Below are 12,377 nucleotides of genomic sequence, written 5' to 3' on the forward strand. Positions count from 1 at the left end.
GTTTAATAAGAAATCTAATTTCATATTAATAATAATTTTTATGATTGTATTAATTTGACTTTTTAGGGATAATTGTTTTTAAATAATTAATAATTAAATAAATCATAATTTTCCACTTGATAGAATCAAGCAACTCTTAAAAAGTTTGGAGATGTACCACTAAAATTCTTGTCAATATGATAAGCCAAATATTTTTGGCCAATAACCAACAAATGGCCAATATTATGATTATATACTATTCTGTCATTAAAAATTAATAAATCAATTAATTTAGGTATCACAATATTATAACAAATCAAAATTGGATATTCATTTGAAGATTTGCTAAAAATTAAGAATTTAATAACAATGATAAACAGTTTTATTAAAGAATAATTTTAAGTAATTTTTAAGAGATCACAGCAAATGTATTTGAATATGAAAAAGCGTGAAATTAGCATATATATTTAAATAGCCACTATCTGAATGTTAACAAGTAAATAAATAAAAATCCAGTATCGGCTTATAAACAACATTCTTAATTTCCAGGTATTCCATGGTAGTGGGAACCTTGTTAAAACACACACACACACACACACACATCCATCTGTGCATATTAAACTCATCCTGACCTTCATTTTGCATTCTTTCAATAAACCCTCCACAAACTTCCAGTTGGTCTGAGCGATGACCGCAGGGGACAGGTCTGATAGTTTGGGTTGTCTCAGGTTCTTCCCCAGGTTACGGGCCTCCTGCATGTACTTCTACACAAAGAGATCAGGACACAGACATTTAAAAGAGCAAAGTCACTTCAAAAGGTTTAATATACCTTGCTTTCTTTACAGAAAAACGAGATCAACTGGGGGTTGATTATAAAGCAGAGGATTTTATTCTTTGTTGTGGGGTTTATGATTGCTGAGTGAGTGGGTCAGTAAGCGCTCACTACTCAAACTCCGGTGTGTGGGAATATCCAGGGGCAGGATTATATGCAGCAGAGTTCAAAGGTCACTGTGTGTCTGAGGGGAGGAATCTGGGAGGAGTTTGTTAAGGGCATGTTAGGAATGTTTTAAGTCGGTCATATAATGGCAGGCCTCCACATACCAGACAGCAGGCCGAGAAGGACTTTTTAGGCGGTTTAATAGGTGGGGGTGGCGCCTTATCCCACTCCCAGAAAGCCATAGAGTTCTGCAGGAGCAAACACCCCTCCACCTGCAGTGAGGTGGTATGGCCCACAGAGCACACAAACGCACACAGAAACCATGAAGAAACAATAGAAAGGGAAAGAAAGAAGCAGCATGCACATGAATGCAAGAAAAGACAACTAAGAAGACACTTGAAAAAGAAAATGCAAGCTCAGAAGTAAAAGAAAATGGAGACAAATGAAGAAATGAGAACAGGCAAATTCACTAAAACCCCAAGAGACCTTTGCATTAAGCATGATTCATCAGGAGCCATTTACAAGTCAAATTTCATGCAAATCACTTACAGCACTGACAACCATTTATGTGATTCAGACATCAAGAGACTGCGATTTATGAAAAATTACTGTTCATTATAATAACTATAAGAAATAGCTCACTGAAAAATGATGTAAAATTCTTGACATGAGTCATACTGTTACTTGACGTGTTTTAATTCCTGTACAAATCGTTCTTTTGAAAATCAATCAGGCAATTTGATTTACAAAACTGGTCTGGATTATTAATTTAGAGATTCGGATGTGATGGTAAATGATAATTTATGTTTTTTTTTAAAGTATCTTTCATTTCCATATTTAATTTTATTAATTTTTTTTGAAATTCTATGTGCTTTTGTCAATGTCATTAATTTAGAAATAAAAACAATATTTTTTTTAGGGCTATTTTATATATTTCAGCTTTAGTAATTTTAGTTGCTTTGGCAACTAAAAAATAAATGAGTTTACTTTTCATCTAATATTTATATTCTACTTCAATTACTGAAAACAGTTTTTAAATCGTATTAATTTTAGTTAACAATAACAATGGAAAAGAGCGACAGTTACAGTTTTCAAAATAACTTCTTTTGTGTTCCATGGAAGAAAGTAAGTCTTACAGGTTTGGAACAACATGAGGGTGAGCAAAAGACAGAATTATTATTTTTGGATAAACCGCTCTTCATTTACTTTGTGATTCGGCCAACAGTCATATACCATCTGAAAAATAAGACCCTTGGAAGGCACCAGTATAAAAGAGATGAAGTAGGTAAAAAGACTCAAGATGGAAGGAATTACATAAAAAGTCTGCACACAGAACAAGATGAAAAGAAAAGGAGAGAGGAGGAGAGAAGCTGAAGAGGAAGAAAGCTGCAGTGTTACCTCTTTGAGGTCATTGTCCAGCACAAGATGGTCGTTGTGCTGTCTGTGACGGTCCACTCTGCGCTGAGTCGAGCATGTGCGGTTAGACCACCTGATCAAAGAGGGTTTCCATTATTATATTATCCCACGCACACATTGAAATTGACTTTGCTTTAGTGTTTTTTTTTTGTCACAAAGTAAATTAAAAAACAGCTAAAAAAAAAAAAAAAAAAAAAAAGTAGGTTATTGAATATTGAAGTGTGACTAAAAACAGATGGATTGCAGCATCTGTTGTAGTTTAAAACAGAGCTTTATAACTAATATTGACACTGATGTGTTACACGCCCCACACTGAATAGTCAATCTCTCATAACGGTGTTGTGTGCCACGAAGAGGACTCACTTGTTGTTGGTGGGCCCTGAGGCAAGCACATCAGCCTGTAATTTGGGGAAGAAGCCCTGCTGGTATTTTCCTTGACCAATCTTCATATTAAGCAGGTGAGGATGGATGGCTGTGTGGTCGATCTTTCTCAGCCGCTGCTCTATGGCCTGGGCTGGAGAGGAGAAACAGCTCGAGTGAGAGGGGTTTGTGTTGTGACAGCTTGAGACTTGAGTCTTGAAAAGTGTTGAAGCTACAAATCACTTCAGAATATTCACTAATAATAAGCTGAACAATCTGAGTGAGTTACTTGTTTTTCAAAAATAAATATAATAATAAATATTATATTATTATAATGTACATATATAATAATAAAAGCATAAACAATAAGTATTATTGTATTAAGAATAAAAAAAATATTATTGTTGTGTTCATTTAATTTTTTTATATAAAATAATATAATAAAAATGTTACACTTCAGCTTCAATAATGAAACATCAGTGTCTTAAGAACCTTAATAAACAATTAAAATGATAAATAATAAACAGAGTATGATGGTTATTGTATATTGCATAGTTTTTATAAATAATTATAATTTTTCACACAAACGTCAATAAAGAACTATGAGCAGTGACTTAATGAAAAGGAAATATTGAATTAATAATAACTGTATTACTGTCCAACAATAATTATTTTATTTTATTATTTATAATTATTAAACCGCTATTGTTGTTGTTGTTGTTGATAAGCCTGACAGGAAAAATCAAGTTGCTACAGAAGTTGTACGGCGCATTAGAATGAAAAAGTTTCATTGATTCTTTTCTAGAAACTGGAATAAATTCAAACCTTGTTTTCATACGAACATACTCATTTACTGCCTAGCATTTTAATCATGCAACCAATATAACAATCAACGTTATGACTTCCAGAGTGCATTTTGTTTTTGAAATCTTTTATAGGCCATCTGTGGGCAGTTTGCCATTTCAGAAGCACATTTTTTAAACCAGAACAGCAGCATCCATCTTCCAACAGTGACCTTCAGTGTGACAAGAGGTTATTGACCTAACAATGGCACTGAGGGCTTAGCGAGCAGAACCACACTCAACAATATTCAACACACATACACACACAGGCTTCCCAAGATGGCACAATACAGCGCCAGGCGCCCGTTCTTTTCGGCATTTGGCAGTCTTTCAAAAGCGCTCTATTCATATGACTCATTTGAGGACACACTCTTCAGTTCTTTCATTCTGTGCTCCTCTCTGTGACCACTTCTGCCATCTCTCTTTCTCCCCCCGTCTCCTCGGCCCCTCAGCCGCCCGCTTGAACTGTCACTCTCTATAATCATCTGGGCACATACGCAGCAGCTATTTTTTTTTCTACAGGCTTCATTAAAATTGAAATACACAATTTGTAGTGACAGAAAAATGACTGGGGAATCACCATCGGCTCAGAAAAAGAATGATGAAAGGTGCTCTGCTGAGGGTGTGATTGCACAAAAATCAGTAAGGCATAAAATGAGAAGACATTTTCAATGCAGCAAAACACAATGATTTCCAAATCAGTTTATAGAGACAAAGAACACCGAACACAGTATAAACCACCCAACAGTAGAATCATTTCAAAGACCTCAAAATTTAATCAAAATGAAATCGCATTGCACTCCTTTTTACTTGTGTAATGTGACATACACACACAACCGTACAAAAGTTTGGGGATTTTATTTTTTAAAGAAATTAATACTTTTATTTTAGCAAGATGCATTAAACTGACAAAAAAAAGTCACTGAAAGGATATTTATAATCCAAAAAAATGCTGTTCTTTTTCTGTTTTCTATAATAAGTAATATTTCTTTTGATAGTAATTAATAATTATATTATTGAACCCCAAATCAACATATCAGAATGATTTCTGAAGGATGAAGCATGTCAGACAGAAAATCAAACACATCATAGAAATAAATTACATTTTAAAATATTGTTTTTTTCCTCTTATATTTGTATTTTTTTTCTCCCCCCATCCAATATTGTTTGGACAAAGAATCACTGGTTGAGTCCAGCAATGTTTTGAAAATTGTAGTAGTAGAAACTTGAAAAGGCTTAAACAACTGATTTTGCACATTAAACTATGATAAGACATCACATACATTTTACTTTAATATATTATGAGACGTCGATCTCAATGTTTCTTACCTGACTCTTTGAGGAAGGTGCATTTCTGGTAAACAGATGAGCGCAAGCTGGGTGCGCGAACATTGTAGAGACGGGCCTTCTCAATGCGTCCGTCAAACACTCGAAGGAGGGGTTCTTTCTCCTCCCACTGAGACATGATCTTGTTGTCGATGAAGGTGGCAAACATTTGTGTTTCAATGAAATGGGACAGGAAGGGCAAGTACGGTTCCGGCTGGTCCGAAAGGAATGAGGCCTAAAGAGAAATCAAATAAAAGAACTTATATGGAGGTACTGAAACTAAACTACAACAAAAATATTAAGAGCGTGTCTAATTAGTTTTGCTAATAAGTGTGTCGAATGTAAGTCACCTTGTCAAAGTTGTGCATTTGCTCTCTATTGGTCAGCCAGGACTCCAAATCTGGCGAGTTCTGAATCACAAACGACTCGTAGTCTGTGAACATTGTCGCAAAGCGTGCAGCGAACACCTCCCTCAGCTGCACGTTCAGTTTAGCGTTCCTCAGCTCCTCTTCCTCGGCAGGAGACCTTCCTCCAACGCCCTCCTCCCCTACAGCTTTCTGCCCCACTGCTAATGCCTCCAGACGGGCCACTTTCACCCCAGTCCTTTTTGCCAGAGCCTGCAGACGCTCCAGAGTCGGGTTGCCCTGAAGAAGCTCCAGCACGTCCAGCGCCTCTCCACCGAGGTTGCCATTCTTTCTGTCATCCACCAACTCACTCAGGGATGTGCTCTTCAGCTCCTTCTCCAGCACGGAGGTCTGCGAGCTGACAGCTGGTTCAGAGGAGGTGTTGCCCCCCTCAGGAGACAGCCCAAAACTTAGCAATACCTCACTGAGTTCCTGGATGAATTCGGTCTTGTTGGGGAAATGAGGGAAGTCTTCAGGCAGCTCGATGCAGTGGTTGTCGATGTCAACAAAACACAGGTTCGCCTGAGCAGAGAAAGGAGCCGTGCAAATTAACATTTACGCTTCAAGCCACACATCTAATTCTGCAATTGTAGGAGATCAAGTTTAGCTGTACAACACTTTTATTATTTGTTATTAAATGTCACCAGGCTGATTTTTCCATAATTACACTTCAACCTGTAGTATAATGCAACAATAAACAATAATGCTGTGACAAAGGAAATTTGTTTAAGTGTGTGTGAGTGTGTGTGTGTAAATGAGTCAATGACAAACGAGTGTTTTTAAATGCTTTGAAGTAAAACATTTAAAAATGCATTTTACTTTATTATATATACAGTCAAACCAAAAATTATTCAGACACCAGATATAATTTTTTATATTTTTTTACTAGTGGGTGCAGTTCATATATGTAAGTGAGGATAGCAAAATAAAGTAAACTGTGGCATATTATACCCAAAAATTCTTCATACAGTGGACTACAAGTAAAACTGATAAAAAATCTGGGACCAAAAACTATTCGGACACTTTGACCTGAGCATGTTTTGCTTAAGTGTTTTTTCTTTAATAGCGAAAACAACCTTTTTACAGCACAGACTAAACAAAAAAAAAAAGCATTACTTGGTAATTGGTTGACCTAAATTGGCATTATCTTACTGTGTACTTAAATTTAACAGCTGACAGCTAATTCAACCTAATTCATTACATACCTTTCTATCAAAGTTATCTGACATTATCAAGATGAATTTGTTCTGACACAGTTTAACTCTGAGTTCTTGTTATTTTATTACCATTTTCTAAACTATAGAGAATAAACTGTTATAATGTGAGAAATGTTGAAGGCGTCTACAATTTTGGTTTGACTATTTATAAATCACTACATTAACATGAAGATTACATTATAAGCCAACTTCACTGTGATGTGCCAAACAAAGAAATGTCCAAAACACAAATGCATGCTGGGAAATTACAGTATTCAAACACACACACTGACCCAAGTTGCAACTTGCAATAGAAATCATCAGCTGTACTGACCCAATAACCAAAGACAACATCTGGAATTAGGTTAAATCGATCCAGTGGATCATTCGAAATCTCACTGTGTGACACACTGCTGTTCAGTCACATGCAATGCAGCTCGTGCAGTCAAAATGCCCTCAAGTGAGTGTGTGTGAGAGTGACCTTGTTGCTGTAAAAATAAATCAGTCAAGCAGAACTATCCGTTCTGTCAGGCCACAATGCTGACAGCCTGTCAGAAACCAGCATTCAGGCCAGTATGTATGTGTTTAACCTAGTTTTTTTCCTATTAAAAACAATTAATAAAAATCTTAATTTCATATGAGTGCACATCATTTGAAATGTGCATCAGATTTCTTTATATATACTTTTTAATGTTATTTTACACTGCTACATAAACATGAGTGTGTGCATACATGTTTGCGCACATGTAGGTTTGTGTTGTACTATAAATGTGCATCTAACACTCACTGCATACTAACACTGTTCCTGATCAGAAGAATCCTGTTTTAAAATGGGTAAAAACAATGGACAGGAGCTGAAGCATAATAATTTAACTAAATGTCACTGTTAGCCATACTCTGAGTGCTGTTACACAAGGACATATCAGAAAACCTCAAGTGGTTTTAAAGCAAGGACAAGGAAATGGTTGTGAGGAGAGCAGCACTTTAGCAGAATCCAGCCTCAAGAGATGACTACGGAAATGGCAATGCCCTGTAACAATGTCAGTGAAAAAAAGATGGTGGATGGGGCAAAATATAAATAACAATAAATAATAATTTTATTGCATTGATTATATTTCTCAAATATGTGTGCTGTGCAATTTAATGAGTTTTATTAGAGTATTATTTCTATTTCTATTATTAGTTAACAAATTAACTTGATCAAATAAATACAGCCTTAGTAAACATAAGATAATTTTTTTACAAAAATATTTCAGAATCCTACCGACCCCAAACTTTTAAACATTAACTTATACAAGCAAACAGAAATGAGCCATCTCCTCTCTTGTTCCCCTTCGGTCTCGCTCTAGATGCCATTAGTCTTTTTTTCTGGGTCAGAGTGACTTCAAAGAGAATGCATAGCAGGGAATCTGGATGCAGAGTTACGGAAAATGGGATTTAGGGATGAGGATGTGGGGAAGCCTTGCAGCATCCAGACGGACAAACCATGAATAATTAACCTCTGCTAAGAATTCTGATACAGCACAATACAAAGAAACAAAGGCTCTGAAGCTAATGTAACACATCAGACATGAAAGCACTGTATTCACTCTAAGAAATAAGAGGGAAACAAGGACTGTAAAAGAAGAGCCTTATACTGGTCAGGCTATTTTCAGCAAAGGCCTCTGGTGCTTTTTAAAGGCATTGAGGGCATTCTAATATGCAGATCATCCATCGTCACCAGCAAATCCGGCTCCAAAGTTATAAAGCCTCTTAAAAAAAAACAGCCCACTTGATGAACCCAACCCAATCCAATTCTAATCTAATTTGTTGAGAAAAAAAAAATGGACACAAAAAGAATGTGCAGGTTACCTCTTGAGGCAGCTCTAGTTTGGAGCGGTCCGTGCCCTCTTTGGACTGCAGGCCCATGAGATACGGCACAGGGGCATCCAGGAAGTGCAGAAGAGAAGCGGGAAGGATGGGCACATACACATGCTGCCACTGGAACGGGAACAGCAACGTTGTGATTCCCTCTGCAACCACCATGAGCCTCTGGTAATCTAGATGTACACAGACAAAAAGAAAAGTCAAAATGACTTCAAATGACAAAAATTATTATAAGAAATCATTATACAATACAAAAATGTAATTAATATATTTAAGTTCACTGAAATTCACTTTTTGCCACCAGCAAGTGAATTATATAAATAAAATTTAACAGCCTTAAAATACATCATACAAATAATATATACAAATAAAATAATAATAATAAAAATAAATTAAAATAAATAAATGATAAAGAAATAAAATAAAAAAAAGTTATATCATATGTCTTTTCTTTTTGTTATGTCTATTTGAAGCTTTCTCAAAATTTTCTCAGACAAATTTGATGTGTGATTAATTTGTGATTAAGTAGATTAATTAAATTAATCACCAAATTGTGTAATTAATAAATGATTTTTTTGATCGCTTTACATCCCTAGTATATATATTTTTTTGTCAATAAAAAAGTTAATTATTGTTTTTCTCATAACAGTGAAGATCGTAACCATGAATAATGTTGAAATTCCTAAAACTGGCTGGAAAATCTGTTTTACTGAATCAAAGTCATTTTTTCTACTTGCCTTTGGGACTTGATGATGGTTCAATTTGGACCCAAGTTAAGTTAGATGAAAAGTAAATTGTCACATAATACTCTATGGTGGACTTGCTAAAACAGGGCAATGTTATTATTAATAGATGTTTCTCATAAAAATCTCATCATTTGTTTATATGGAGAACAGTCAGAGGAATTCATTAGCATGTGTATCAGCTTGTGTTTACTGAAAAGCATATGTGCTGCAGCAGGGTAATGTAATATTCATTAGGCTCCTCCACATTCACTCAGTCTCCACATCAAAGGCCCTGCAAAGATGCACTTCCCAGCATCAGAACTCAAATTTAAATGCTTAAATAAGAGATTAACTAATCTGCATACAGTGAATATCTGACTCAAACACAAACAGCCTGTAAGCTTGATATAAAAGTAGAGTTTGCCAATTGATTAATACATTTGAAATGGAATTAATTAAACCACATAATTATCATAGCATTAAGACAATTAATCATTAGAAATACACAGAAAGTCAATATATAGTTTGGCAACTGCATTACTGTAATAAACACATAAATAAGTCTATATTTTGTATTTATTTTATCATGCAATAATAGTAAAAAAAAGAATACAATGAAATAAAGAAAACAAAAACAAATCAAGTAAAACAAAAGCAATATGCACCAAACAAAAACAAACAAACCCATGTGAAAGCAAATTAATATGAACAAAACAAATGAAAGCAAACGAAACCAGGCACAACCAAACAAAACCAAGCCAATTGAAAGCAAACAAAGCCAAACAAAACCGAACGAAACAAAAGAAAGAAAATGAAAGCAAGATAAAACATTCAAAACCAAATTAATATGAACAAAACCAGCCGAAACCAAACAGAACAAAAGCAAAAAAAGCAAGACCAAAAACATATGAAAGCAAACAAAGCCAACTTAGCCAAGCGAAACATAACTATAATAAATGAAACAAGCGGAACACACAAAATCACATTAACAGGCAAAACCAAATGAAAGCAAACAAAACTAAGAGAGACCAAACAAAGTCAAGAGAAGCCGAACGAAACCAAATGAAACAAGCAGAACACATAAAACAACTAAATGAAAGCAAACAAAAAGAGAGAACAACAAATAACAACAAATATTAACAAAACAAATAAAAGCAAACAAAAAGGAAAAAAAAACATACAAAAGCAAGCACACGTGCATAAATCTGGACTAGGCAGGTGCAAACAAACATAACCAAACAAAAAAAAACAAAAAAACATTTCATAAGCTAAACTTGTAAGTTTCTTACCTTGTGAGTAGAGAAGGATCTGCATCTCTAGTAGGACACAAGTAAAAATCTGCACCAGATTTTCCACTCCCAACAACCGGAAGGCCTCACTCAGTGGGAAATCAGCCAACGGCAGCTCCCCGACACCAGGCCTCTGGCACAGGATAGGTTCATACACTCCGTGAAACTTTAAAGAGCGTCCAGGCGGCGGCAAAGGTACTTCATAGAGGATGTTGTAGATGTAGCTTTCCAAAGGAAGTGGGGGTGGCTGATGGGAGATGACAGCGCGGTGCACCTGGGACAGGAAGCGTTTACAGGCGTGCATGAAGGGCATGGGCGTGATTAGACACATGGCTTTGGACACGTACAGAGTGTCACGAACAGAATCGTAGCCTTCGCCGGAGCAGCCACAGCTCCTGCGGCCCCCTTGTGAGGAGGAAGTTGAGGAAGGAGACTCAACTTCATCCAGGCTGCTGGCTAAAGAGTCCATACTAGAGGAGGATGAGGACGATGAGGAAGAGGATGACGAAGAAGGACAGTTATGGGCAGATGCATTATGCTCTGCTTGGTGCATCTGGTGTAGAGTCTGCATGGCAGAGCAGATCTGAGGGCTGGTCACCTCCTCGTAGAAGGTGTGAACAAAACCATACGTGCGAGATCCGTCTTCTCTTGTGATGAGGAAAGAGTGGAACTGTGGGGTACGACTGTCACGCTGTGTTCGGAATGACAGACCTTTGGGCATGCAGAGCTGAAGAGAAAGAGAGAGAAAATGACTTGTTGCTTCTGTAACTATACATTTCTTAATGTTGCCTTTATTGTGGATTTTTATATATGCAGGGCTTCTACTGTTTACATTTCCAGCAACATCAAAAAAACAAATTTGACCTTAGCACTCCACTGAGAGAGAAAAAAAATGAACATGAGCACAAAAAAAGTACCAAACCAAAGTACCATGTTTTCTTTCTCTTTCTTTTGTACATATTTATCTGGTTGTTTGCTTGGTTTTACAAATATATATGAACAGCAACAAAATTTGCTCCAGCTTTTAAATAGATAAATAAATATTTATAAGCTTATGAACTGGAGTTTTTATTATTATTATTATTAGTAGTAGTAGTAGTAGTAGTATTATATGTGAAGAGGCTGTTGCCAGAAGACAGAAAGCCAAGCACATTATATGCTCTGGATGATGTATTCTGCTCTTACTCTGCATTACTTTAATGGATGTACAGTGAGAGATGGCACCTGTTAAAAGTTGTCTGGTCAATATGTTAAAGACATGCAGTTCATTCCTCAAGATTTTATACAAATTACAGGGGAGCAATTTACTTCGTTCATTTGTTACTACATAAAAGCTTATAACCACAAAATATTGTGTTGATAGATAGGTTTACAGGACATTTTCAGCATCTTTTCTGCACTACACAAGAAAAAAAATCAGATGCTTTTGCACCTAATATTCTGCTTCGCTCTTCTTTACACAGCACCATGCTGCTCGCACATGCAGTGTGAATATTGTAACTTGTTAACATGTTATCAAAATAAAGTGTCATTCAAATGCCATCTAAAATAAGCAAGAACTGAAACGATAGAAAAAAGGAGGGAGAGAGAGAAAAGACAGAGAACAAAAGAGTGCAGGAGTGAAAAGAGTGAAAAGAGCCAAGAGTGGAATTGAAAAATGAAAGCAATCACTCAGGGAATTTTATCAAGACCTTGGAGGACTGAGAACTGAAATGGAGTTCTGTGATTGCAAGCTGTCTTTCAAGCACTTTAAATGTGTGCGCGTGTGTGTGTGTGTGTGTGTGTGTGGTTTTATGTGCCAACCTCTGCTGATAAGAGACTGGCATTGAAAAATGACTCAACAGGGACAACATTTCTTTTTTTTTTTTTCTCAAATGATGTTATGCCACCATGACTGGCAGCGCTGAACACTTCAGGTGTTTTCTTTTACAGAGCAAGAACATGCACAATGAGCTGTTTCCATGCCGACGTAAGCAGAGATCCTGGGTTGAATAATTGATGCTGGTGTCACTACTGCCAAGCTTCCGTTTACGTTTG

At 36.1% G+C, this 12,377-nt stretch overlaps 1 protein-coding gene across 6 annotated transcripts in view; it reads right to left on the reverse strand.

Annotated features, from left to right (window-relative positions):
* The window catches only part of dennd5b (DENN/MADD domain containing 5B), a 36,888-nt gene that overhangs the window by 8,363 nt on the left and 16,148 nt on the right, over positions 1–12,377 (reverse strand). For 3 of the 6 annotated variants that reach the window (XM_042722006.1, XM_042722005.1, XM_042722004.1), the window contains 8 exons: positions 10,341–11,067; positions 8,312–8,499; positions 5,211–5,786; positions 4,864–5,095; positions 2,696–2,846; positions 2,315–2,405; positions 1,081–1,188; positions 612–743 (listed from right to left, as the gene is read on the reverse strand). In XM_042722006.1, coding sequence (XP_042577940.1) covers positions 612–743; positions 1,081–1,188; positions 2,315–2,405; positions 2,696–2,846; positions 4,864–5,095; positions 5,211–5,786; positions 8,312–8,499; positions 10,341–11,067 — 2,205 coding nt within the window. The remainder of the gene's footprint in view (positions 1–611; positions 744–1,080; positions 1,189–2,314; positions 2,406–2,695; positions 2,847–4,863; positions 5,096–5,210; positions 5,787–8,311; positions 8,500–10,340; positions 11,068–12,377) is intronic. The other 3 variants (XM_042722010.1, XM_042722008.1, XM_042722007.1) reach the window with 1 other exon arrangement.

This window comes from Cyprinus carpio, chromosome B4 (genome assembly GCF_018340385.1).
Source record: "Cyprinus carpio isolate SPL01 chromosome B4, ASM1834038v1, whole genome shotgun sequence".
Classification (NCBI taxonomy): domain Eukaryota; kingdom Metazoa; phylum Chordata; class Actinopteri; order Cypriniformes; family Cyprinidae; genus Cyprinus; species Cyprinus carpio.